Genomic DNA, 27468 nt, shown 5'->3' with positions numbered 1-27468 from the left:
TTGTAACGTCTTATCGTGAGTTGCAAGGAATGGTTGATTTGCCATTGCTTTCCATCCATCCCATTGCCATCTGGGTGGCAATGGAGAGATGTCAACCCTCCACTGTTCGTAGCGCTAACACTCGAGGTCAAAAGGAGAAGTCAACAATAAAAAGGAGCTGAACGAGGCTTTCCGCTGTGCGACTTTGTGCGATGAGCGAAAACAGCGAGTTGCAAAGTCTGACGAGTACAGCAGCATGGAATCAACAGTATGGCAGCCATGTGACTGACGCTGCCATCGTTTTCGTCCCCTTCTTCTTTTTGCGAATAAGATTTCAGGTTTCAGGCTGACGGCTGCATGGTTGCCATCAAGCACATGCCGTCTGTAACCTTTCCCTGGCCTCCGTATTGGCATCTTCTCACCGTACGTCAGATTTTGGGACACGGTATTCGTGCCCCCTGTGCCGTGCGCCCTCGCTGTAGGGGTATAAAGCCAAAAGAAACGTGAAGGAGGCGGTGATCAAATATAAATTCCTTCTGCGTGCATTCTGTCCACTGCTGTTTCGCAAATCGACAACCTGTCTCCCATTGAGTTGTACCCAGCTGAGCTTGAGAATATTAATACGAACTCTTTCAACCACGGAGATGCCTATTCCTGGTGTTGATCTACCGCTGCGGCCGCCCAATGCCCCGGCGATTCCTGAACCAGATGAAATTCTGAAGCATCCATCCCTTGATGCACGCAGAAGGGAACTTGAAACTGATATCAAAGATGTACCCTTTGTCGACATCGATCCTGGTGTCTTTAATACCGAACTGGTCAAGTTGAAGCTGTATGCCAAGCCAAACCCAGAGCACCTGGAGAAACCGCCAGTTCTAGGTGGAGGAAACATCACAAAGGGGACATACTCTGGAACCCAGGCTGCATTGACCCATGCTTACAGTCGAATTGAGCGAAGGTGAGAGTGAGACTTGGTGGCTCAGAACTAGCTGTAATCACGCGCGTTAATACGGTCTAGCTACGAATCCTACTTTGATGTCATGCAAGTTGAATCAACGCTGCCTCGATACACAGATCTTTCGACAAAAAGGGGCCTTTTCCAATACTCGCCGTACCCGAAGAACGCTAATGGTACCGTTGCACGGTATCCTCCCCACCTTCAAGACATTCCAAAAGATGATCAAGTTTCCTTGTTGAAGATTTTCAATGCTCTGGGTCTTGCAGAGACTGAAATATTAATCAAGCAAGTCATTCCTGACAGCTTTCTGGGAAAGACCGCTACATGGCTTCTTGATCTTGCCAATGGAAACGTCAGCGATGCGGCGAATCAAGGATACAGTATTAAAGCCTACGAAACATACAACAAGCTCCACCGCAAGTCTGGGACAGATATCGAGCAGGGAGCCAACCTGGGTCTCTTGGCGGACTGGTATGGCGATCGCCGCTTTGCTGATCAGTCCTTTACAGGGACTAACCCTACTACGATCGAGAAGATCCCCAAGGACTTGTTGGATGAGTTTATCGCCGAGGCAGAGCGAGGCGGATATGACGACTGGGCCAAAACCCTTGGTGCCACCGACCCAAGCTCACTCCTCGTCCAAGACTGCCGCTATTTTCGAAAAGCCGTTGGTGCTGGGCCCAACGAAGAGCTACACCACAAAGAACCCTCATCAGACGACAGCTGGGCATGTGCGGCCGTGACGCTGTTTCAGCTTCATCCAGATGGCAAACTACACCCCGTTGCCATTGTCTGCGACTACAGGGTCAACATGGCAAGCTCGGTTGTCATTTTTAACCAAAGGAGGCTCCCCTCGGACCCAACCGACCGGCAAGAAAGCGACTGGCCGTGGCGATATGCCAAGACGTGTGCTCAGGTCTCCGACTGGATTCGTCACGAAATCGGCGTTCATCTGACCCGCGCGCACATGATTGAGGAATCACTGATTGTGGCTACACATCGCACCATTCCCATGAATCACATTGTGTACAAGCTACTCGAGCCGCACTGGTACAAGACTCTCTCTCTCAACGCCGCGGCCAGATCGACCCTTGTGCCTCAAATCATCAAGGACCTGGTCGGCCTGAAGCCCGACTACTTGTATCAGTTCATCCGGTACGAGTTTGAAAACTTTGACTTTGTGCAGAGCTACATCCCCAACGACTTGAAAAGACGAGGCTTCCCCAACACGGCACAGGGCCTGTCCGACGCCAAGTACAAGAACTACGCCTATGCCAAGAACATGGTCTCCATGTGGTCCTGCATTCGTGAATACGTCATGACGATGCTCCGAACCTACTACAAGGATGACAAGATGGTGCAGCAAGACCAATACATCATGGACTGGTCCAAGGAGGTCCAGACAAACGGGTTCATCAAGACTTTCCCTACCATCGGGACCCTGGACCAGCTGTGCGATGCCGTCACCATGAGCATTCACATTGCAGCGCCGTTCCACACCGCCGTCAATTATCTCCAAAACTTCTACCAGGCCTTTGTTCTCGCCAAACCACCCTGTCTCTGCAGCAAAATGCCCGAAAACATCAAAGATCTCAACAAGTATACTGAGAAAAACCTCGTCAACGCGCTCCCCATTGGCAGGCAGAGGCAATGGCTGCTGTCAGTGCAGATTCCCTGGCTGCTTAGTTTCAAGGTACCCAGTGATCGCAGCCTCATCACGTTTGCGCAATCCCAGTGGAGGGCGCATTATGGCAACGACAGGGCCGACCGAGAAATCAGGGCCATCAGCGAGCGGTTCTACAATGAGCTTAGGAAATTGGAGGTTGAGTTTCTTGCTACTAGCCACGCCATGGATGACGGAAGCATTCCTTACATGGTTATGGATCCAACTAATACCGCGGTATCTATTTTGATCTAAGCATTCAATGATGGACTTGGAAACAATTTTCTCTCTCATTTGTCTGTCTTTCTTTCTTTTTTGCTTCTCTACCCTTTTGTCACTCGGACACCTTGTCTATTTCGTTCACTGTCTTGTATGTGTAGGTGACTAGCAGGTTTTTAATATAATGACATTCGCTGAGATCGCCTTTGTAGGTGCTGTGCCACGACATCTGATTTCACTAGTTTAATTTGTACCAAATTACACAGCAGAACTGTTCTTGCCAGCGACGCGTCGACTTCTTGGTAGTTGCATCTTAAAATCTGCGAGCCCAGGTCGGGGAGTACACGATTCCGCAGTGCAAAAAAGAGCTGATACAGCTGGCTCGTCTGGCATTTCCATTCAGATACGCGAGTCGGGACGCTGAAAATGCGTCCACAGACGATATGTATATACATAGGTAGCCAACAATCTTGTCATGGAGGTCTCCGCGTCCGCACTCTGTCGGGACTCACAACGCTCTTTGGGCTGCCCGCCATCTCCTCATCTATCTTTATATCGGCACATGTCCATTAGGACCATTTGTTGTCACAGCCTCAAGCATTCCCTTGAGCACATTCGACAAAATCTCGTTGGGCACATCTCATGCTCGCCTGGGTGCACCTCGCCTGCAACGGTTCCGCACACTCCCGCCGAAGAGACGCGCGAACCGGCGCGCTGCCGTCCCAGGTGGTAGTGCACGCCGGGAACTATTGCCGTGTTACGTCGAGGTTGTCGGGTCTAGCTGCCAGCGTCTGCCGTGGCGAGACCAGGAGGGAAGATGTAAAGCGTCGCGCAGAGACAGGGCATGATACACCAGGTGAACAAAAAGACATTACCGTCGTGTAAGACGGGCTTGATGATGCCGGCGACTAACGGACTAAATATGCGACTCTGGAAAAAACAAATATCTATATTTTGCGGTCGGAATAGGTTTAATTGTCGACGATGAATTTTTGCGCCTGTATGCACTGCTGGTGATGTCGTTTCTTGATGCCGTTGACACATGGCTTGGTTGCAAGTATGTGAAGACCAATAAAAACAACCTATCAAGGTGGCATGAGTCTTACTCGATCAAGGTGCCGGCAAGTTCAACGCCGTGGATATATCACGCCTTGTCATGTCGACAATGTACATCCCGTGTTGGGTCGTCAATCCTCATGTCTACAATCGGGTGAGATGGTAAATATTTGATCTTGTATTCGTCTCCGACAACACCAGGTACTATCGCAGAAGATGAGTGGTCTAGCTCTTTTATATGGAAGTGTTACCAGTCTTCTGAACCATACGACTGTAGTCTGTGGTAGCTTTTGAATATGGCACGCTCTCCGAGGCATGGAAGACGAGAGCGAATACAGGAGCTCATCACGACATATATATATACCACGAGATTTCATGACATTGCCGGTGTTGTAAAACAATGTTCAATAACAATTTTGCGCCGCGTCAATATCCTGCTGCGTATTTCCCAACCGTTCACGTACTTGGCTTTCAGCTTGGCCACCGACGCATCACCTCATTTGATGAGGCTAAACTTTATGCCATTAGCCAAACTAGCCAGGTCCGAGTGCAACCCCCCACTTTGCCATGAAAGCCAAGGCTTTTTCATGTATTGAATTGAGGAAGAGCCAAGTGGTCCGATAAGGCTGGCTGAACTGGAGAAGACTTGGTCACTGACTCACGCATGGATTCGGGAAATAAGAAAGAGAGAGGAAAATACACCCGACCAGTTCAGTCGACCAATGTGCTTTCCATGAGCTTAATATCTTATATTCTCCTGTTCTGGTAACAGTCATGGTGGCTCAAGAAGTCGAGTTGATCGAGGTATCAGAGGCAAAGAAGCTCAAGCCCAAGTACCAGATCAAAGCTCATGGACAACATGCCTCAAACAACCTATCCCACGCATAAGGAACAACACTCTCCATCATGTAAAACCCACCACGGCCAGAGGGACTTGTAATGTCACGATCGGATTCGATGCCCGGACTTCCCCAATTCCCATCCCCACATCCCCCCTACCCCCGCCGTCTGACGATCGAGCAACCGAGTTATACAGTCAAGTCAACCTCTTCACGTTGCCCCTGTGCATTGCCATCTCGTCATCGGCTCTACATCCACCCAGCTCCAGCCATGTCTCTGCCCAGCGCCACGTCCAAGTCGCTCATACTCACCGAGGCCACCAAAGATGAAAGAGTCTACATCTGGACTCGCCACCAGCCCATCTGGGGCCACAGGCTAACAGCCCAAGCCTACATCGACAGAGAAGAGCACCTCCTCACCTACCAGCTCACCAAAGACGGCGGCCTCACCTCGTGGATCCTCACGGATCCCACCAGCACCGACGCCCACGGCGCCCCGGGCGGCCGCCCCATCCTCTCCGCCGTAGAAACATACCGCAAGCGCGCCGTCGTCCGCGATCCAGCCGGCGCCGTCCGGGACGTCACTGCCCACGGCGTCGCCAGCGTCTTCACCTTCGACGAGTTCCGCCGCCAGGGCTACGCCGGCCGCATGTTGGCCCTGCTCGGCGAGACCCTCGCCGCCCAGCAGGCCGAGGACCCCGGCCGCGCCGAGTTCTCCATCCTCTTCTCCGACATTGGAAGGGACTTTTACGCCAACCACCAGTGGGTGCCGTTTCCCAGCGCACACTTGACGTTTCCCACTGCGCCCTTTGCCACGCCGTACGACGACCGGCTCACCCTCGTGACGGGGGACAATTTGCAGGAAGTCGCCCGGCTGGACGAGCAGACTCTCCGCAGCAAGATTGCCCGTCCTCCCGGCCGAGGGTATACAGTGAGGGCGGCGGTCCTGCCCGACTTCGCCACGTACGAGTGGCAGATGGCCAGGGAGAGGTTCTTGTGCGACTACCTGCTAGGCGAGGCCCCGACCGTCCATGGGGCCATTTACACGCCCGCGGACGCGCCCGGATCCCGCGTCTGGATGCTGTGGTCCAACATCCTCTATGGGGGCAAGGAAAAGCCCCAGGATAACGTCATGAATATCCTCCATTATGCCCTTGAGGATGAGAATATTTCCGATGAGGACCTGTCAAGGGCATTGGGTGCCATCATGGGTCTCGTTCATACCGAAGCCCAGAAATGGCTTTGCTCCAGGGTAGACATGTGGAATCCCGATGAGCGGACGCAAAGACTGCTGGAAAATATGACTCACCTGCAGGGCAAACTGATTGTTCGGGACCAAACAAACATTCCAAGCCTCAGATGGTTTGGTCAAGCACCAGTGTCCGAGGTCGAGTGGGTTGACAATGAGAAGTTTGAGTGGTGTTGATAGCCCTATAAATTCTGGCGTAGCCAAAGTATAGACGGTACCTAGAGACAACACGGATTTATCATCGTCATTTTATCCATCTATTCTACCCCAAGGTGAATATCCCCTGCCAAAATCATTGAAAATCAGACAGACATCCACTTTTCCTCTTGTCCCCCAAATGCCAGGACTCCTTGTACTACATGCTACTCCGAGCGCCGAAATCATCTTCTTTGTTAAATACTCTAGTAGCTCCTGCCAAACATGACCCATTTCTGTGCTTTGCCGGAGCATTCCGGGTTCAAGCAGGCAGTTTCGCCAGGGACAAGCTCGGTCCCTTGGGGCTGCTCAAAGGGGATGCAAAGACTCTTCATGCCCATGGAAGGGACCTTTTGATTCTCAGGGACATCTCGATTGTCATCCGCGCGCGTGGTCAGTTCCTTGATGCGGTCCTCACACTTGCCATCCAGACAGAAAGGAATAAGGACAACGTTCTTTTCATCAAGGGCGGGAAGCACGTCTTCCCACTTGGTGATCTTTTTGCGGTGCTCGGCGAAGGAGGACTCCGCTTTCTTGTACATGTCCGCTTGGATAGTCTCCAAGAGCTCAGGGATCTTGGTCGCAATGTCGGCGATAGGGATGGTTCCTTTCTCACCAGTGTCGCGCCGAGCAAAGGAAACAACCTCCTTGGCGGCATCCTTGGGTCCAAACTCCAATCGCACTGGAACGCCCTTCATCTCCCAGTCGTTGAACTTCCAGGCTGGGGTGTAGCCCTCTCTCCAATCTGACTGCGTGCGAACACCAGCCTTTTTCAGAGTTGCACGCATATCCTCAATCTGATCTTCATGCTTCTGTCTGTCCTCAGGAGTGGTATTCTTGTTTATACCAACAGGGATAAAAATGGCTTGGGTCTGGGCGACACGAGGAGGAAGAACAAGACCCTTGTCATCACCATGCACCATGACCATTACACCAATGACTCGGGTGGACAGGCCCCAAGAGTTTTGCCACACATGAACGTGCTGACCCTTGTTGTGAGGGTCTTCGACTGTGATTTCGAACATTTTGCTGAAGTTTTGTCCCAAACAATGGGACGTACCTCCCTGAATACCTCTACCGTTGGAAGGAATGTATCCCTCGACGGTTGTAGTATAATATCCTCCAGCAAACTTCTCGTTCTCAGTCTTTCTGCCCCGGACTACAGGCACGGCTAGAAGCTGCTCGTACACACCTGCGTACAGCTCCAAAATTTCCAGTACTTCTTCCCCTGCCAATTCTTCAGTCAGATGGGCAGTGTGGCCTTCTTGCCATAAGAATTCTCGAGTTCGGAGGAACGGGGTGGTCTGCTTAGCTTCCCAGCGCACGACCGAGTTCCACTGGTTCAGTCGGAGGGGAAGGTCTCGGTGGCTGCGAATCCATTTTGCGTAGTAAGGATACATGACAGCCTCGGAAGTTGGACGAATGGCGACAGGAACATCGAGCTTTTTGTCACCACTATATGTTTGTTAGCGACTGCAGAACACGTCTCTAGTCGTTGGCAAGTTCAATCCAATACGTACGCTCTCTCAACCCAAGCAAGCTCAGGCGCGAAGCCATCGACGTGGTCTTTCTCCTTGTCGAGCGACGTCTTGGAAAGGAAGAGAGGAAAGCTAGCTTCTTCCACACCAAGTTCTTCGATATGGCCCGAGAACCATTTGCGGATGGTGCTCCAGATGTGCATAGACAAAGGACGCAGAACAAAAAAACCCGAAATTTCATGGTAGTATTCGACCATTTCGGCCTTAAGGACTACCTCTTGATACCATGCCGAGAAGTTCTCAGCCTTGGAATGAGTAATTCCAATAATCTCGTCCGCCTTCTTGCCTCCAACAACGGGAAGAGAGGCTTTCTTTGCAGCCTTTGCAGCCTTTTCGGCAGCCAGCTTGGCCTGCTTCTCAGCCTTCTTCAAGGCGCTTTTCGACTGTTCAGCGGGGAGGTCCATGTCTTGCGAGAACAGCAGGGTGGCGGGAAATTGGCAACTACCGTGATAATCGTAATGAATTAAAAATTGCCAATGAATGAACCACTTCGATTCTCCCGAGGAAATAAAACAACGATAGAAGCACAAGCGTGGGCGAAGGCAGGTTCTTTTTGGCTAGTGTTGCTTGGGGAAGGAAAGGATAAGGGATTCTGAGTGACTCTTGCCGTGGTCGTCGGAGCAGCATCGGGGTCAATGTGCCCCGCGACGCTTGCCTTTCTTTTTTTTCCCTTCGTTGGAAGGAGGGGCACTTTGGGGCACCATTCAAAATTTCAGGCCACACGTGCGCTGTCCAATCGGGGCGTTGGGCTTCGCCCCTTCTGTCGTAGTTGGTCAGGCCTGGACACAGGAAGAACGCAGGTCGCGGCTGCCTCCCCGGCCCCTGCGCCACTACTAACAAGCAGACTAGTGTTGCACACTGATGTGAGGGCACATCCTGGCCGTGGTTGCCCTGTGGCCACTTGCCATCTCGGAGCCGGAACAATCCTGCTTCCGGATAAAAAAGTCGAGGGGCAGCAGACGGAGATGTACTGAAGCTTAGTAGCTCGTGCTGGCTCCAGGACACAACCTGCAGGCAGAAATTCAATCCGCGATAACCACAACTGCCAGCTCCAAACCACGCATACTGCCCGAAAAAACTGGACAGCCACGGAAATGGCGTCTATGTTCGAGCAACCCAGGAACGGCACCCTTTTTCTGGGCGGCCAGAAGATATCAGGGTCCGACATTCGTGATCAGAACGGTAAGGCCCCTTGACACCTCGGTGGGGTGGCCGTCGACCATGTTCTTTGCTAATCTTTGGTCCAGTCCTCGCTACCCAAGCAATCGCAAATGTTGTCAAAAGCTCCTTCGGCCCTAGTGGTTTGGATAAGATGATGGTGGACGACATTGGTGTAAGAGTTGTCTTATTCGACCATTATGCGCCGTTGAACATACCCCTCACATACCCGTAGGACGTTACAGTTACCAACGACGGCGCCACCATCCTTAGCCTTCTCGATGTCGAAGATCCCGCCGGAAAGATTCTCGTCGACTTAGCACAGCAACAAGACAAGGAAGTTGGCGATGGCACCACGTCAGTTGTTCTCATTGCAGCCGAGTTACTGCGACGAGGGAATGAGCTTATGAAGAACCGTATACACCCCACAACGATAATCACCGGCTACAGGCTGGCTCTCCGAGAAGCTGTAAAATATCTCAACGAGAATGTCAGCATCAAGGTCGAAAATCTCGGACGCGAGTCCCTCATCAGCATTGCCAAGACATCCATGTCTAGCAAAATTATTGGCGCCGACTCTGATTTCTTTGCCGACATGGTCGTTGACGCTATGCAGGCAGTCAAGACCACCAACAACAGAAACGAGACAAAGTACCCCGTCAAAGCCGTCAACATTCTGAAGGCTCACGGAAAGGGTACTCGCGAATCGATGCTAATTAAGGGCTACGCCCTGAATTGCACCGTTGCTTCTCAGGCGATGCCCACTCGAATCCAGGATGCTAAAATTGCCATTTTGGATATGAACCTGCAAAAAGAAAGAATGAAGATGGGGGTTCAGATCACTGTTGACGACCCTCAACAATTAGAACAGATCCGGGCCCGCGAGTCTGGCATGATTCTTGAGAGAGTCGAGATGATTCTCAAGGCTGGAGCCAACGTCATTCTCACTACCAAGGGCATTGACGACCTTGTACTCAAGATGTTTGTCGAACGCGGTGCTATGGGTGTCAGAAGGTGCAAAAAGGAGGACCTGCGACGGATTGCCAAGGCTACTGGCGGTACCCTCTTGAGCACGCTATCTGACCTCAATGGTGACGAAAAGTACGAACCCTCGTACCTTGGCCATGCTGATGAAGTCAGCCAGGAGCGCATCTCCGATGACGAGTGCATCCTGATCAAAGGAACCAAGGCTCACTCATCTTCGTCGATTGTTTTGCGTGGTCCCAATGACTACTCCCTCGACGAGATGGAGCGCTCAGTACATGACTCCCTGTGCGCCGTGAAGCGGACCCTAGAAAGCGGCAGCATTGTTCCTGGTGGCGGTGCCGTGGAAACCGCTCTGCACATTTACCTGGAAGAATTTGCCGGCACCGTCGGATCCCGCGAGCAGCTCGCCATCGGCGAATTCGCCCAGTCCCTGCTCATCATTCCCAAAACCTTGGCCGTCAACGCTGCCAAGGACGGAGCCGAGCTCGTTGCCCAGCTTCGATCACGGCACGCCCTGTCACAACGTATCCAAGAAGGCGACGGCAGCGAGGATGAAAAGACCATTGCCAGAAAGAAAGGCTACAAGAACTACGGTCTGGACCTGATGCGTGGTAAGGTTGTGGATGAGCTGAAGCAAGGTGTTTTGGAGCCTAGCATCAGCAAGGTGCGACAGCTGAAGAGTGCCGTAGAGGCTTGCATCAGCATCATGAGAATTGATACCCTGATCAAGTTGGATCCAGAGCAGCAGGCAGAGGATGATGGCCACGGTCATTAAAGGGACAAAAAAATTGGGTGGGCTGGCAATGGAAAGTGGGATATTCGGTTGTAATTAGATTATTCGCCCTAAATCTGAAGAAAAATATTCGGAACATCCCGCGTATTGAGTTGTCCGCAAGTGTCGTTCTTGTGGTAAGTGATGCAAGTTGCAGGTTGGGGGAATCACATGCAGGACATGTGGCAGTATTTGCTTCTACTACAGATAGCAGCTGACACCCACATGCAATTTAGGGTGCATAGGGTCCAGTGTCCGGATGTGAGGCGACGAAAGTAAAGGAACATATGGAATTATTTCGTAGTACGTTGTATTTTATACAAAGCCTGTAGCTCACGTCTAAGAAACAGGAGTGTCGCCTCATTCGGACATGGCAGCTTCATCATACCAACGGTCCTTTTCCCTACTACTCCTCGTCTCCGTCTCCTCGTCCACATTCCCACCGCAACATTTTAACAATAATTTCTATTTGTCGGATCGCTCGAGACTAGCCCTACTCATACACCAGGTTCAACCACTTAACCGACGACCAGCTTGCCTTCCTCGGGGAAGTCGTATTCGGGGATCTCGAGGTTTAGGGGCGCAGGGCCCTTTCTTATCCGGCCAGAGATATCGTAGTGGGAGCCGTGGCAGGGGCAGAACCAGCCGCCGAAATCGCCGGCCTCACCGATGGGCACACAACCCAGGTGGGTGCAAACACCTAAAGCCACAGTTAGTATGAGTGTTTATGTGCCGCGGTCAACAAGATGGTAGTCTCGGTAGCGACTATCGAGACTGCACCTGGTTGAACCCGTAACCAGGACCCTCGTACCCAACATCACAAGCCACTCGGGCTGTTTGACACGCTCATCATCGGTCTGGGGGTCTCGCAAGCTAGCGACGTTGACCTTGTTGGCCTGGTCGATTTCGTCCTGAGTTCGGTGTCGGATGAAGACGGGCTTGCCACGCCACTTGATAATGACCTGAAACGATCATGTTAGATTAATTGGCAGGTCAATTGGCATCGTCGTCTCGTGGAGGTCGACTCACGTTCTTGCCTTCGGGAATGGCGTTCAGGTCCACCTCGACCTTGGCCATGGCCAAGACATCAGCGGAAGCGGACATGTTGACAAGGAATTCTGCCCCAAGAGCATCAGCATCATCCATTGAAGCATTCCCCCATCCAATTGCACATCCATCGCAGTCACATAAAGCTCAATGGCTCTCCACGCCGCCTCAATGTTGAAAAGAAATAGTCGGCCGGAACATACCCTGAACAGTGCTCTTGGCTCCAGCAGCAGATAGGGCACCCATGGTACCGACCATGAAGTAGGAAAAGAGCTTGTTGTTGCCCTCGCCCTTCTTGGACATGTACTTTCCGAAGTCCGGGATCGAGCTGCCCTTGTCGGATCCCATCTTGAAAGGGCTTTGGTAGGAGGAAGCCGCGCTGTCCGATCGCATGGCGGTGGTGCTGAGAGCGCGCACCGCGGGCATGGCCGGCTTGGCGGCAGAGCGCAGGCATAGCCTAGATGCGGAAGTAAGAGACGCCATCGTGAGGAGGGTTGCTCGGTGCCGGCGACGGAGTGGACGGGGATGCAGAGGTATGAGTTCTTTACTGTGAATTTCGAGGTACACCAGCCGCTAGATGATTTTCAAGGAGTTGCTGCCTGAGGCTACAAAATATCTCGGAAATTGGTGGCTTCTGATTGGATGGGGCGGCCTCTCAGAGCTGCCTTTCCGGGCTCGCCCGGGTATCTGGTCCACGCCAATTGATCGTACCACCCTGCTCACATGCAACGGGCGGGTTGGATGGCCAGGCCAATTCACATGGCAGCATGAGTAAGAATCCTACAATTTATCAAGTCAATGTTTTTCGTCTAATTTCTGCTTCCAAATAAGATGATACATTTGACTTGAGCACGCTGCAGAATTGATACCACTGCACTAAAAAGTCTAAGACCCAGTAGTAAGCTGACGTCTCTGCCAAGATATATTTCCGCTTAGCCGAGTATAGGCAAACATTTCCCAGCTATCATACAATAGCACAACGCACGATAGAAAAGTACTTTATCAGATTTTACCGCCACTTTTTCTCCCACCTTCATCCTCATCCGTATATTACACATGTGTCTATTTGGCATCTTATCATCCAGTGGGATCCATATTTTTAATGCATCCTTCTCAGCTCTTCGATCATATTTCTCATATCTTCAACACTTGGTCCAAGGCCCTCACAGACAAGTTCCTGCTTCGCCTCGTCTAGATCCAGAAACCTTTCTACCATTTCCCCATCTACAAAGCGGAAGGGCCCGTCGCCTTCACGAGCCTTATTCCTGAACGCACGCCAAAGGTTAAAACTGACATTTCCTGGAGCATAAATGTAGTCTTGAAGCCTTGATTGGAAGGTAAGAAGCAAATCTTGATAGTTTGGTGCAATTTCGCCAAACAGATATAGTGTCCCCTCAATCTGTACTAGCATTAGCAGTTGGTTCCAACAGGTGATGATAGTTTCTGATAAACCTACTGAACCAAGGAAGGCCTTGGGGGAGACTACGGCGTTCTCGTTCGATGCCACATGTAATTTCCTGATTTGATTAATCTGTTCCCCAATGTTCATCTCACTGGTGACTTCCAGCTTACTCCGGTCTTGCTCAGTAGGAGCTTCTGGGTTCCGCTGTAAAACGATAATATTCCCCTGGGCATCTGCCTCCAACCACCTCTCCCCATCTAGATGGGCTACGGACGTCGCCCAACCAGGTTGATAATGTCGCGCCGTCTCTTCCAGTTTAGCGCGAGAACCATCTTCGGATGGAATAAACTCTACCAAGGTCAAGGATTGCATTAGATCGACCACTCCAATGATGTTGCCGGAGATGTCTAGGCTCAGAGGAAATGATGCTGGACGATAGGCTGCTAATTTTTGCAAAGAGCCGAATACCGTGGTTTCTTCCACATAATGATACACCACCACAGTCTTAGAAAGTCCAGCCACGATGTGCTCTCCGAGTGTGCCGAGGCATCGGCATGCACCCTTCAGATTGTGAGAGACGATCTGGTAAACTTGACGATTTTCGTCAACACCAAGCACCAGGATTCGTCCGCGAGTATCATTCTCCTCTATGGCATCATCGTCGGTTATGAAACTCGTTCCAATAATGAAGCGCTCTGCGAGATTTCCCATGCTGTCTGGTAGCTCTGCTCGAATAACGGTTTCAACCATTTCCAATGATGTGGAGGTGTTGAAAATGAATGGCTTCCCAAGTTCTTGGAAAATAATTTCGTCAACTATTCTGAATGAGCTTGTTATAACCTCCTCGTTCTGAATAAGCTCTTTTTTGATACAACCAAGCCCAAAAACCTTCAGGGTGGGCGAATATGCAACTCGTCGAACGGTTTCTTTCACCGAGAGTGTCTTGACATGTGTGAGACGTTCCTTATCAATATGGCTAAGTCGTATATGGCTGTCTGTGGAAAGAACAATGGAGTTTGGAAATGCCTCCGAGTCAAAAGGAGCGACATACGTTGCGTCGTCTGCCGTTGTTGCCGAGTATATAATTCTTCCTTCAGCGCTATAAATCAAGCTGGCGTGCTCGGTTGTTGCGAAAACGTTACAAGTTCCATCCTCTTGGGGAAGAACATGCAATCGAGCTGGACTGCTTCCTAGTGTCACGCTCTTCCGGCCTGATATCGTGTACCCTTGTATAGACATATCGAACGTAACAACATTTCCATCTTCCAAAGCAATGAGGAGAGTGGGACCAGAAACTTGGGGTGGGTGCAGTTGCACCAGGGCAATATCTCGTGGTACCGACGCACTATCCTCAGTCTGTCTAAGAGGTTCACCATGCAGAGGCTGTAGTGTAGCGAGATCGACAATCGATATAGTACCCGAAGCCCACCATCCCACCACTCCTATATCAGGAGAATCTCTGGCGGCATGTAGACATGAGATCTGGTCCGGTTGAGTTGAGGATTCATCTCCAGATGTATCCCGCAAGACGGCGGCTAAATTGTCGTGCAGGTTCAACGAAACGAGTAATGAGCCATCGATTGAGAGCAAAGCCCATCCTTTATTTGCCGATGCAGCTGTGATTGCCTTGCCACTGGGGGCATCCCATGAGCACAAATTCACACCACTTTCAGAGTCTAGCAAGACAGCAGATTTAGGAGTTACTTGCAGGAGCTGGCCATCAGATATATTGACAGCCAGCAAAGTCTCCATATCTAAAGTTAAGCCTTGAAAGGCGTAAACTTCTTCTATGCCGCCCGCAGAGTCGAATCTAAGAACCCGTGTGTCTGCAACTGATGATACCACAAGTGTATCCACATGGCTCGATTGGTGAGATCGTAAAGTAAAGAGGCCCTTGGTGTCCTGGATTTCATCAAGGATACCCTGATCTTCAAGACCAACACCGCTCCGAATACTTCGCAGGCTGCCATCATGATACGCACCGCATCCGGCTACAATCCTGGCCTGGCCTGAAGAGAAAGCGTTTCCGAACTGACTGTCACCTTCTCTGTTCCCCATATCCATAATTGCAAAATCCAAGATTGGGGCATTGTTAGATAAAGCTTTGGCCACCACCATGACTTGTGCATCGATATCGATACGAAGCAACTGCGAATCGCCATGGTGGGAAGCCAAGAAGAGCATGTCATTTCCCATATAAACAAGTGACGACGCTCGAGAAGTACAGCCTGATGAGTCAGGGAACCTCATGGGCGAGATCGCCATGCCAGTCACCACGATACCGGTTGATTCAGTAGCAGTTTCGATGGTAAGTATGTCCAATCGTCCGTAGTCGTCGGCTAATAAATAGTGGACGTCGTCATATTCCGTCCATGCTACATATATTTTCGGGTCCTGTAGAGTCGATGAAACCCTCGAGTAGGTGAGGCTGTCGAAGTACGTAATGAGTGTTTCTCCAACCACCAATAATCCTCCCAGGTGCGCCTTTGCCCCTTCGTTATGGCGAACATGGTATCGTTTCTCTTCTCTGAAGGGGACTGGGATAAGCATAGATGCATATGGGTCGGAGATGATTTGATCCAGCTCTCTCTCCCTATGTGGATCGAACCTGGCCACATTGCCGCGACTGTCGTCCTTTGTGAGCCTATATACGGCTATACGAGCCTCTTCTTGGTCGGTTTGAGTCTTGTATAGGAAGGCGATTTTGGGATGTCCGGTTTGGCTGTGCAAGAAAGTGCTAGCTTTCATCCAGAGCTCAGTTAAACGCACTTGATCTAGAGCCTCCAGTTTTGTCGTCATTCCCTTTCGCATAGGAAGACGGAACACATTTAGAACGCCTTCCCAAAGGTGCATAGCCATAAATTTGCCTGTGGGGTCTACCAAACACTTGTTCTGACTCTGAGAATGTCGCATGTACTGTTCGGCAACATCTTCTATGGTTTGCTCGACTGTGTCTAGCTGGTTCGTCTCGGGGTTCCAGGCAACGTTGAAATACTGGAATCGATCGGTACCTATGAAGAGCAAATCGGTTTCGGAATCCTTGGGCTTTAGGCGTTGGAGCATGGATATCGTCCCGTAGATTAGCTTCGTATGAAGACAAGTCATATCCTCGTCGGTAAGGCGCCATATCTCGAGCCGATTAGCTTTCCTGTCATCACCAAAAATCAGTCCAACGGTCCAACCACAAAACATTTGATAACAATCTAGAACCAGGGCAGCTGGGGCAACTCACGCGACTACCAGGTCCTCTACATCTGGGGACAAGAACCTGATGCGCAGAGCATGCCGAATGCTCGTTGGCTTGTGCACCGGCGCAATGTACGACATGGCGAAGTCAAGGCAAGGCGATTTAGGGGTGCACGATTGAAGAGGCTCTCCTCGAGAGCCACACGAAGAACTCCATGTAATGGTGGTGGTGAGGTTGCGCGGGTCGTCGTCATTGGTGATCGGAATTAGGGCGGACATATGGAGGTTCTGGCAAATCTGTCTGGGCGGGCGCTGGAGGCACCTGACTGGAGGTACCTTGACCTGCTGGCACCAGAGTCTGGCCCAGCGTAGGTACCTAGGCTACCCTGTGCTACTTTTGAAATGACTTGCAATTGACTTCAATGTTGACAGCAATGAGCTTAGACCTACAGCTTGGTCGTTCCTGCCTAAAAATCCAACTCAGCCGTGACACCTGGATCACCTGCGGTAATTCAAAATCTCGGGGGCAACCGAATGATAGTAGTGACGAAAATGCCGGCCTCATCTGACTCTGGTTCGTTTGCCTACTGCCCATATTATCTGAGTCCTGAAGTCCTTATTCAGACCCGGGTAGGGGGAACATGAGAAATATTCCAGATGGACAATGTTGAAACCGCGGGTTAATTTGCGAGGCATGAGAATTGTTTTGTTAACCATCGTGGCTACCGTTTCGACATCGGCCATCAATTATCCTCTCTCCAACAAACGACATTTCCCGGCCAGCCTAATTCTCCAGAAGGAAAACACGAGCTTTATGTCGAACCGTTACCTGCTCCAATGCTTGAGCAGAAAGGCCCCCCCAACCGATATCAGCAATTCTTAAACGGCCTGGAAGAACGTTGTGACATCGCAGAATCCCTCCCCCGAATGCTCCCAGCGTGGAATGATGCATTCAAAATTTTTACATGGCCGACAATTTTCCCAAAATGGATTTCGATCCAGAGCTGGACTTAGCAGTACACAAGGAACAAATAAGGACCAAGAGGGACCCCGATCTCACCAAGGTCTGGTTGCCAATCTCGCGAGTGGATGAAGCAAAAGATGAAGGTTTACAGTTTCCTCCGCGAGCGCGCAGATTAGCCCAGCTGCTTTGGCACCAGCTTGAGAATGAGAGGACGACAACTGATGCCGATCAAAGATATTTAGATGAGCTTAGGCAGGAAGCCGATCGGGTCCTGGAAAGTTTCAGTAAAACATCGTTCCCTGTGTTGCCATCCGTAAGTTCAATTGTTTAGCACTCTCAACTCATTATTAACGAACCCAGTTAGACGAGAACTTCATAGAACTCGCGGCTGTGCCTATACTATCACAGCAGGATGGGGAATCCTCATACGATGCGGAGTCTTTTGTTTCGGTCATTGATCCTACGTCGGAGCCGGATTGCATCAAACTACGACAACACGATTTCGCCGTGTCAGCGACAGACCCGTATACCGATACAAATACGCTTATTTACTCCCCATCGCAAATGCTGCCTACCAACGGCTCTGAACTTTGCTATGAAGCGAGTGAGGACTCTCACAAGCAGGATTCGGAGGTGTTCCGCTCGCCTTGGATTCGTAATAGTTTCTCGCTATCCCCGTACCGTTGCTGTTCGGATGATTCCAAGTCATGCTCCTTTCAAGAACCCCATGACAAGGTCAAAGAATCTCTGGTAGCGGTCGTCAATGATGAGATACCGGAGAAAGAGTCGCCCGAGCAGGAGTCTGTCGAGCTATCCGTTTCAAAATACTTTGTACAAAACGCAGCTTCTGATACTACTCATGAAACACCTGAACTTCCACGGTTGGAAACCCGACTGAGAAATCGAGTTGGTGGTATGGTTAATGAAGGATTGGGATGGAGTTTCTCGCAGAAGAGCACGACAGAAGAACGGGTGGCCGGCATACAAGCACAGGCCGCTACCCGCAATTTCCTCGAACTGTCGAAAGAGTCAATACAAGAGCGAAATAGCAGTGAGAATGCTTACAACACTGGAAACCTGCTAGATCAGTTTATGCAAATGCGAGGTATTAGGAATAGTCGAGCGATTACCTCCGACAATGGACCACCGTCGATATCAAGTCACCCAAAAGCCCGCATTCCGGACCAAGAATTGGCCAAGATGCAAACCAATACAAACATCGAAAAAAGTCCGGATCAACAACCTGCTCTTGCGCCAAGAATGATGACTCTACAAAAACCCGGATGTTGCTTGATATCACTCCAGCTGGGATACTCTATGATCAAGAACCTGGAGAAAGCTTGGCCGGCCGACAAGTTGGTTGACAGGGACTATGCGAGGCATCTACGCCCCCCAGATCAGTACGCATGTGGCAACAACGCCGGCTCCTTTATTTCTCACGCCCATGAAGTTGATGTTTCTTTGACGCCAAACGACGGCATAGTTGTAACGACTCTGTTGCAGGTCAAGCAAAAACAACTGCCCGGGTCAAAGATTTTGACATCGCTGCGTCAAAGAATATTGAGCCTTAGCCAACAATACCGAACACTTATCGTATTTGTTTCTGAAGCCAATACCGCTGGTGAATATATGACAGAACTGCAAACGTCAGATTCGGCTGCATATGCTGATTTCGTTTGCTTCGTTTCCCACCTTGCAGCGGATATCAGTGTTTACCTTGTCCCAGGGGCAGACAAGACGCTCTTCAGCTGGATCTTGTCGGCAATGGCACACTATAATCCACAAATGAAGCATCTTGAAGACGGCATGGCATTTTGCAATACCAAGTGGGAGCTGTTCTTTCGACGATCTGGTATGAATGTGCGAGCTTCCCTTGTGTTATCTCATGTGCTGTTCAAGGAATTTGGGAGCTCTGGACTGGCTTCCTTTCTACGAATGACGACAGAGCAACAAATGACAAAATATGGGGTGCCGTTGGGACTGGAAGAACATATTTCACATGCAGGACGAATATGGGATACCGATAACAAGAAAATATAGTGCATCAACTATTGAATGGTGGTTGACCAGGAAAGATTGATGATTTGAATCCGTACTCATGTTGACGGGGTCTGTGACTGGGAAGTATTCATACCTCCCCTCGCTCGGTATCATCATAGCAGTGAACGCTTTTCGCCTGATTCCCGATTTCCAGCTCACTGAAGTTACAGGTTCCAGGATCCTCCATCCCAATCCAAAGGGGTTCCATGCATCTCTTATCACTACATCTAGGGTCAGCTCGCCCACCGTACAAGGGAGAATGTAAGTTGTAACAAACTCACATGTAGAAATCACACACGACGCCCTCTGGGACACTGGCACCGTTTATTTTTCCTGTCCTAATAGTATTGTTCATTAGCCGCCACTGCATCAAGAGGATTCGCTTTTCACTGCACGTACAAGTCTTCAGGTAAGAGGGTGCATTTGCCATCAGGCTTGATCGTATACGCTTTGCCTTTGCATCCCTCTTCAGAATACACGGTTGCCTGCTGCGAATTAGGGAATCGTCCTGTCATTCGTTCAAGATAATGAGCTGCGCTTGCCTTCTCTAAAACTAGAGCATTCACCGCCACAGAAAACATCGCGCCAGTCGCAAAAACGTGGAGGCGCATGACGGGCAGCTGGGTCTCGATAAGCGGCAACACGCCTTTTGGTTTTTTTAGTTTTAATTCTGCGGTAGCAGAAGACAAGGCATGGCAGGCCCTTATAGCAGGGTACACTTGAACAAAAAGCAATACAGAGTTGGAAAAACCAGTCTTTGGTACATGGGCTCCCAGCCGCGCCGTGTGTCACTCAGCGACCACATCTTGTTTTCCGGGCACCAATATGACAACGCCAGCGATCCTTTCCCAGAATTCAAGAGATTGTTCTCAATTTACGGAGTACAGACGGAATAATGAGCTCTGGATGGCGGTGGCAACACCTTTCTTGAAAAAAGGGGAGAATATGATTCACCTACTTCGGCCAGGTACATGCCGATCACGCAGCACGTTGGCACGACACCCTCCTCCCTGCTGCAGGTCTGAGACCAGAATCGTGGCTTACATATTGGGATCAGCGGCCCGGAAGCCGGGCCGATTTACAAGGGAGCAGTAGTGCCGAACGATCCGGGACGTGAAAGACGGTCAAGAGGCGATTCGTGATTTGCAGAAGCTACCACGGAATGTTGGAGGGGAAAAAAGAAGAATAGATTTCCTCGGACGTTGAATGAAGAACCTCTGCCGGCATCGAGATTCTTGGAGGAAATAGGGCATGACACCGTGTTAACACGACCATAGGCACGAAATGAGAAAAAATGTCCCAAGGCGCTTTGGTACTTGGATCATTATACACTGCTGATTTCTTTCGTGCCGTCGCTTTTAAGTGTCGACATGGTTGGTGGCATATGAGGTGCGAATGAACAACGACCTAGCAGTTGACCGCCTTGATTAACCTATTTCACCCCAGCTCAGAATTAGCCGTCCGAGACTGGTTGTCGATTTCTCGATGCATTATATTCTCCCCGCGTATGCGGCGGTTAATATCGACGAGTTGGACGCCGACAGCGAAGACCATTGTGTTATTCGAATCTTGTAAAGGGATAGACTCGTATATATTGTATGCTACATTATGAGGTTAATTTTTTTTTTTTAAAAAAAAAGGGGCTAGATGATCATGCAAGGAATCTAGTAACACTTTGCTTTGGCCGCACCTAGGCCGGGGAACCGTAACTACCACGCAATACACAGTAAGTACACGCATCGCAATGCGTTAGACACACAAGTCGAATTGGTGATTCATAAGATGAAGAAGGACACCAAAGAGCTAGCTATTACAAGGTAGTAACGCCATGTGCGCGTTTATCCTCATCGCGGAGGGGTATACTATATTATACTTCAAGAGATTGCGCTCTCAAATCATCGTCCAGCTGTTATTTACAGCCAGGTTGAAGCCAGACAGGCTGATTTCCCTGACAGAAGCCCCCTTAGCATCATCACAGGCATGCACCTCAACGGCGTAAGGGCCAAATAGAATTGCCACGTAACTCAGGGAAGATATGGGACGAGGATGAGATGATGTGACGTTCTTACTGGCTTGGCATAACTGCTTTCATGTTTGAACATGTCTCCGTGCAGTAGGATTTCCGGACTGTCGAGGATTTATGTATGCACGTATAACGTGCATGGTGCTTTCGGAATAGCACAAAATACTTGCACGCAAGTTATTGTTGCTTCATCGGCCCCTACCATCCTACAAATGCAATGAACATCAGCCAGCTCACGTCTTGGGCGATTCAAAGCTGTAGTACTCCGTAGAAAAAAAAGTCATCCACCAAGCCACGGTAACATGATGAGCAGACCTTTCGAGCCAGGCTCTTGCTGCACCAGACATTTCGGGAGCCAAGACAAAGGACCTCGAAACCAGCCAATCTAGGCGGCGGCAAACAGGACCGACAGAAGACGGCTGACACGCATGCCGAACTAGCCATAGGGCAGCACATCGATGCAAAATATCACTTGTGCCAGATGCCCGTGAGGGGGAGGCAGGTGACGTATAACATATCAAAAAGGATACGGAGTACGGAGTAATGACCTGGTGTAACTCTTGCACCGCAGCAAGTGATGCTCCGTCACAACAGCTTGCCGTGTCTCACCACCTCGAGATCATCCATGGCTACTCCGTACAGAGTATACAGACAGACAGACAACACACCACCCTGCCCCTTTCGTACGATTCGCACGGAGATCCCTTCCCCGCCACAAACTTGGAGCCCGTCGACAGTGGACACAGCCTCGACCTCAGAGAAATGGTGTCACTGGCTTCGTAGCCTCGATGGCCAATTCTGGCGATCCCTGTCGTGGACTCGAAAGCTATTGTACGCATGCATCAGATTTGACACGCGGGCAATGTACAGAATCCTCGGCCTAACTCTCGGAAGTGAAACTTGAGAACCATCAGCTCCATGACAGGCAGTCAGAATCGACGATTATCCCCCAATCTAGTTGTTTAGCATACAACGGCTTCCGACTGCCCTGGACACACAGGACACGCACCTTATGAACCCTGACCCTTGGGAATCTAGAACCTCAAATCTCCAGACTTCATTTCCGCAGGGCTGAAACAATTTAAAAGCCACAGACTTAGTCCTTGCGCTCGGCCGAAATTGCCCCTGTCCAGTCCAAGGATTTAGACAGTATTGCCTGAACGAGTTGTGTCATGCGCGGCATCTATCCTGGACTGCAGACTCAAGCCTCAGATCAAAGCCAAGACGGTATCACCTCCGCCCTTGAGCATGAGCCGTGTTCCATTTACACAAAATGCACTGGTCATGACCCATAAATCGGCGACTTGATGGTAATGAATGTCTATTCTCAACGCTGCTAGTTCGGTAGGCTTGGCCGCCGACGCTTCTGTCAATCCTACAAATAGGTTACGCTTGCGAAAGCGCCTGTTTTTCTATGATATGTCCAAATTGTGTCTACATTCAGAAGAAAGAGAAAGGATAAGACTGAACAAACAGAGCTATTCAACACATTTCCCACAATGGTCGAGGTAGCTTCTTTGGCCACGACCCATCGAGTTGGTGGATTTGCTTCAGCCCGATGCATACGACTCGACATGATGTGTTGGTTGGGGTCATGGACGTTGATGCAAGGCCATAGTAATCAGATATGGCATGGGCCAGCCAGCGCCTGAATGTCATTAGTATCATTCCGTGCCACGTAGGAATTCAATGGTCCCTTACTTGAAAGCCGCACTTTCGCCCTCGCCAAAGGAGTCAAATACAAGGCCAGAATCAACTTGCTCCTGGGGAACTGTCCTCTGGGCCCTGCGATGCCGAGCCTCCTTCTTCTCGCGCAACTCTCGCATTGCACTTTCTCTGCCTACAAAGACAATTTCCTCGTCGTCCGAGTCCAGCTCAGATTCATTAGATATTTCATCGCTTCCGCGCTGTCGTCGTGCCGACTCCAAACGCCGGTCCTGCTCCTCGAAAAGGAACTGCCGGACAGGATCCTCTATTGCGTGGACCCAACTGCGGATGGCCGGAGTGCGTTTCGCTATCTCCCGTAGGTCTCGAGGGACTTCACCAACACCCAGGCCGGTAGCACTTCCCGTTTTGAGTTGTTGCTTCTTACGAACGGCTTGAAGCTTGGTTGTCTTCTCTTCAACTCTCTGTCGGACGCCTCGGTCCCAGAAGTGGGCAAGCTGATACGGAACACGTTGAACTGGATGCGTCGGCCGAACCTCCCAATCTGCAGCCGCCGGTGGCTGGACGTTGGGAACACCAACGAGCCGGTCTGGACGGTGTGGTAAGCAGCGGATTCGGCCGCAATCAAAAGACAAAGACGGCTGGAGCATTACCATTTTCCCATCGCCGACGCTGGCGACTCCCTTCCTTACCCTTGAGCAATTCATCTCGGCGCTTCATGCTGTCGCGCCTCGAGGGGGGTCGACGTGGGAGCGCATTTTCACCTCCAGCCTCGTTGAATGCAACGACACGCGTCTGCTTCCGTGTGGTTGCTTCATTGTCCAGTGGGATAGACAACGGAGTACCAGTCCCACGCGCAACTGGGGACACGCTCAAAGATTGCAGTGCAGATACGGTCCATGCATCAATATCGATGGCGCCATTTGTGACAGGCGTGGACGGCGACTGCAAATGGACAGGAATGTTGGTGTGTTCCTCTGGCGGAGGAACTGCACTATAGATGGCCATGGAGATAGCGGACAGAGAGCCACAAAGAGAGAGCAGTGCGCAGAGAGCGAATCAATGGACCAATTCGGGGGACAACGCAGATGGGCGTTCAGTCTTTGCCAGAAGTGACCCCTAGAGCCGGCATATGTCGTCTTTAATGATGATTGTTGATACGCTCCAGGCTGCAACCAGCGAGAGAGTGTCGTCGTGGTATCTATGGAGGGGCGGGCGCATCCTAAAGTACGGAGTAGGCTGTCACAAGCATCGCGACTGCCATGCTGTGACTCGACAGTGGGGCCCACGAGGTAAAACGCGCGCTGCGATAGGCTACTTAAGTAGGATAGGCCCACGATAGGCCAGAGATAATACATGTACCCCAGAGATCTGTCATCGGCGATTACGTTGTGCAAGTGTTTGGCCAAGCGCCTTTTTGGCGACACACAAACACCACTGTCACCTACCTCATGGCTCTAGCGTTTTGACAGCCACGAATTGTGTTCCGCCCTACTCTCAGTTTGCCCAAAGGTCAGGGCAGGAGCCCTCCAAAATGGGCGACCTCAACATTGACCATACTTGCTGCAGTACGCAGTACATATTAAAGGCATCCTCCTAAAGTCGGAAAGTGAGATGCAAGCACTTAAAGCATGCCCCGCCAAAAGCAATGTGATACGTACCTTTGTCCAATCGTCATGTCACCAGCCTGACTGGCCTTCACATGAGTAGTTTGAGGAACATGCATAAGGACTTATAAATGATCAAACAGACTCTATTGTAGGCTGGGCTCCTGTCTCTATATGACCAATATCGCCAGTCACGTCAGAGGCGGGACAAAGCCATCCTTTCTTCCCGTGGCAGACGATTGGCTAATGCAGATGTCCCATAACTCCAATAGATTTGGCAAAACGAGAGAATGTAGTTTCTTGGGTCTAGTGAAACAACGCAATGCATTTTCTCTCCCTTTATGTCTTCTCGGGAATGCGCATGCCCATAAACAGGAGCAATTATTACAAGAGAACGACCAAAGAACAACAAATCGCGGATTCCCTTGCGTACAGTCCAAAACCCAGGTTTTTTTCTAGCGTTTCTTGGTAGTGCGATAATTCTTTCGAGGATTTCCAATACCGCCGGGGCGTAACAAAGGCTGGTTCTCCCGTTCAATAGCCCTTTGCTCTCGTTCCTGAATGTCGTCCAAGTCTTCTTCAGTTTCAGCGTATCGCTCCGGATGGCCCGTGAAAGGGCCCGGCAAGCCTCGTTCCCATCCCTCGGAATAAGTCCTGCTGGCCAGCGAAGGTCGTGGTGGCGCTGAATTTTGCAGGGAGGAGTAGGCGCCGTCGACATTTTGATTCGACTGTTGGCGTTCATGATGTCGCGCCGCCATCTCGTAGTAGATACCAAGTACTAAGACGCAGCCTTGCATGATGGCTGTCAGGAGATAAATCGCCCATGTACTCCACCCTTTTGGACCAAGCCTGGCATAGAGGCTTGCGGCAAATAAGAGGCCTCCGGGAGTCTGGATGCACATCATCGGAATGCTCAAGCTCCCAACATGTTTCAAGTGATACGTGGTCCAAATCTGCGGAAAGTATTGAATTGCTGCCAACACTGTAGCCATAACCCCCAAGAAGTTTGCCCAAGCTGTCAGATGGTTCGGCAAAGCAATTGTAAAGACGCCAGTGATGATGACTACCAGCAGGCCGTGCACGACGCAGGCAAGGCCGACACCGACCGCGGTCTGCCATTTTGGAGATTCTCCTGCAAGCTCCTCAGAAGGTATAGTCGCATCTCGGTATCGAAAGAATATAAGAAATAGAACGAGTCTAGAGCCGCCATCGGGTCAATAAAGAAATACTTGGTCAAGAAACCAAAGCAAGAATTCCAACACCACCAAAACGAACGCAGGATGAATTACACATACATGAGCGTGAAACAGACCCACTGCGTACCAAGCTGAGCAACGCCCAATAATCCAGCAGTGCACTGAAATGCTTCTAATTCTTTGCAGCATCCTATAGCAGCCCTGGACTGCGGAACAGTCAAGATGTTGGCAAAGCCCGAGGTGGCGGACGTGGTTCCAAGCAAAACAAAGTAGGGGGAGATACCCTCCGCCGTTCCTCGGGAAATGATTCGATAATGCTGTGGAAGATATGATATTAAGAGGCCAACTAAAATAAGGCTATTATTGTAGGACTCCATGTCAGTAACTTTCGACCTGGGGTAGGCTGAAGGACATGGTAGTGTAACATACATAGATATTACGAGTTCGAGGTACGAGGGATCCTTGAGTGCCTCGCATTCAGAATTCCTATACGAAAGTAGGGAATCCATATTGGCCACCCGACCCTCGCATAGAGGAGATATTATTTCACCGTGTGTTGGATTGTTTCTGTTGCTTCGCGTCGGGTTGATATGTGGGAAGGCAATGCGCAACTCTGGATATTGGCAGTTGCGTAGGATGGTCAAGTGAACCAAAATGCGGTAGTTTTCGGATGTCTTGAAATCGGCTAATTCCGAGTACAGGGCGAGTTATATCAACGGACAGAACGCGTCAAGGCAGCACGAAAACATGTTTGTCCGTGAGATTGGGGCAATGGATGAAACGTGGACGAGGAAAATGGTGCGGGTAAGCGAGAGGCCGATGAATAGATCCAGAGGCCGCAATAATTCCGAAGCAGCCTGTGCAGTGAGCGACAACTGAGCCGGAAGCTGTTGAAGCTTTCGAATGGTGGAGTCGGGCAGCTGGTGAGGCTCGAAGTTGGAGGAGAAAGATTGATATGGGGATATGGGGATATGGGTCGGGTTGAGGTGACATCCAGAAGGACCAGACATACAAGCTCGCAGCCACCCGGCCAAGGACGACTGAAGGGCAGAGGCGGCCGTGGACCTCAAGGCACCTGGGACATCTGGAGGCTATGAAGCACCAAACAAGCACCTGAGGGGATGTGACGCAGGAGGCAGGAGCAGGAGTCAGGACCCACCTGCGTGATCGCGCCGACGTCGTCGTGTGGCTCCGTCGTGGCAGCGTGGGCTCGCGGCTATCCTTGCCAGGACGACTGGCTTGCTGCAGTGTTGATGGCGCTGCAGCGGCTCGAGCGGTCCGACTCCGTCCGAGTGGTCTTTGGCCACGTCTGGGGCTCTTGCGCACCAAGCAAGTGCAGTCTTGTACAAGGGTCCTGCCTAACGTGGGAAGCACTCCAGTGCCAGCCCTCCAACATCACCTGCACTCCGTACTCTGTCCACTTATATCCTCTCATTCAGAACAGGACCTGGTTTCCTATGCATCGCGAGCTGGTTGTTGGTTCAATAGAGCGATCCAGCAACACACGACACACGATTTCTAGACTCACATGCCCCAGTCGGCACTAACAGTGCAACATCGCCGTATGACGCGACTAGCTCCTGCCCTAGTTAATGTACCGTGGGTCTTTCCGAACAGGACCATCTCGTGCTGGCCAATGTGGCTTGCAGGTGACAGAGAGCCTGGACTTGCCAAAAATATCTCGAACCAAACCTTGGATGTCATTGTCAGCACTGCAGTACTCTC

The 27468-nt window shown here is 50.7% G+C and overlaps 9 protein-coding genes across 9 annotated transcripts; 4 read left to right on the top strand and 5 right to left on the bottom strand.

Annotated features, from left to right (window-relative positions):
- Positions 1–623: 623 nt before the first annotated feature.
- On the top strand, positions 624–2855 carry MAA_06278 (lipoxygenase; the record flags this gene model as incomplete). The annotated part of the gene is made up of 2 exons (XM_007824276.1): positions 624–937; positions 998–2855. 2 exons carry the CDS (start codon positions 624–626, stop codon positions 2853–2855), a joined length of 2172 nt encoding a protein of 723 aa, XP_007822467.1.
- Positions 2856–4985: 2130 nt separating this feature from the next.
- MAA_06279 (Acyl-CoA N-acyltransferase) lies at positions 4986–6140 on the top strand (the record flags this gene model as incomplete). Its single annotated transcript, XM_007824277.1, has 1 exon — positions 4986–6140. The coding sequence occupies one exon, from the start codon at positions 4986–4988 to the stop codon at positions 6138–6140; it is 1155 nt and encodes a 384-aa protein (XP_007822468.1).
- A 224-nt stretch (positions 6141–6364) lies between these two features.
- Positions 6365–8100, bottom strand: MAA_06280 (bifunctional aminoacyl-tRNA synthetase; the record flags this gene model as incomplete). Its single annotated transcript, XM_007824278.1, has 2 exons — positions 6365–7613; positions 7679–8100. The coding sequence occupies 2 exons, from the start codon at positions 8098–8100 to the stop codon at positions 6365–6367; spliced, it is 1671 nt and encodes a 556-aa protein (XP_007822469.1).
- Positions 8101–8790: 690 nt separating this feature from the next.
- MAA_06281 (T-complex protein 1) lies at positions 8791–10616 on the top strand (the record flags this gene model as incomplete). The annotated part of the gene is made up of 3 exons (XM_007824279.1): positions 8791–8878; positions 8944–9029; positions 9090–10616. 3 exons carry the CDS (start codon positions 8791–8793, stop codon positions 10614–10616), a joined length of 1701 nt encoding a protein of 566 aa, XP_007822470.1.
- A 515-nt stretch (positions 10617–11131) lies between these two features.
- On the bottom strand, positions 11132–12143 carry MAA_06282 (Rieske [2Fe-2S] iron-sulfur domain protein; the record flags this gene model as incomplete). The annotated part of the gene is made up of 4 exons (XM_007824280.1): positions 11132–11313; positions 11425–11575; positions 11643–11731; positions 11864–12143. 4 exons carry the CDS (start codon positions 12141–12143, stop codon positions 11132–11134), a joined length of 702 nt encoding a protein of 233 aa, XP_007822471.1.
- A 616-nt stretch (positions 12144–12759) lies between these two features.
- MAA_06283 (DNA damage-binding protein 1) lies at positions 12760–16527 on the bottom strand (the record flags this gene model as incomplete). The annotated part of the gene is made up of 3 exons (XM_007824281.2): positions 12760–13059; positions 13117–16210; positions 16295–16527. The coding sequence occupies 3 exons, from the start codon at positions 16525–16527 to the stop codon at positions 12760–12762; spliced, it is 3627 nt and encodes a 1208-aa protein (XP_007822472.2).
- A 707-nt stretch (positions 16528–17234) lies between these two features.
- Positions 17235–19252, top strand: MAA_06284 (uncharacterized protein; the record flags this gene model as incomplete). The annotated part of the gene is made up of 2 exons (XM_007824282.1): positions 17235–17525; positions 17573–19252. The coding sequence occupies 2 exons, from the start codon at positions 17235–17237 to the stop codon at positions 19250–19252; spliced, it is 1971 nt and encodes a 656-aa protein (XP_007822473.1).
- Positions 19253–22972: 3720 nt separating this feature from the next.
- On the bottom strand, positions 22973–23948 carry MAA_06285 (uv-damaged DNA-binding protein; the record flags this gene model as incomplete). The annotated part of the gene is made up of 2 exons (XM_007824283.1): positions 22973–23529; positions 23594–23948. The coding sequence occupies 2 exons, from the start codon at positions 23946–23948 to the stop codon at positions 22973–22975; spliced, it is 912 nt and encodes a 303-aa protein (XP_007822474.1).
- A 1054-nt stretch (positions 23949–25002) lies between these two features.
- On the bottom strand, positions 25003–26252 carry MAA_06286 (PQ loop repeat protein; the record flags this gene model as incomplete). The annotated part of the gene is made up of 3 exons (XM_007824284.2): positions 25003–25744; positions 25843–26136; positions 26173–26252. 3 exons carry the CDS (start codon positions 26250–26252, stop codon positions 25003–25005), a joined length of 1116 nt encoding a protein of 371 aa, XP_007822475.2.
- Positions 26253–27468: the final 1216 nt, after the last annotated feature.

The sequence above is a fragment of the Metarhizium robertsii genome (assembly GCF_000187425.2).
Source record: "Metarhizium robertsii ARSEF 23 chromosome Unknown MAA_Scf_6, whole genome shotgun sequence".
NCBI lineage: Eukaryota > Fungi > Ascomycota > Sordariomycetes > Hypocreales > Clavicipitaceae > Metarhizium > Metarhizium robertsii.
Note: the sequence above shows the minus strand (reverse complement) of the source record. Positions and strands in the feature narration are given on the sequence as shown.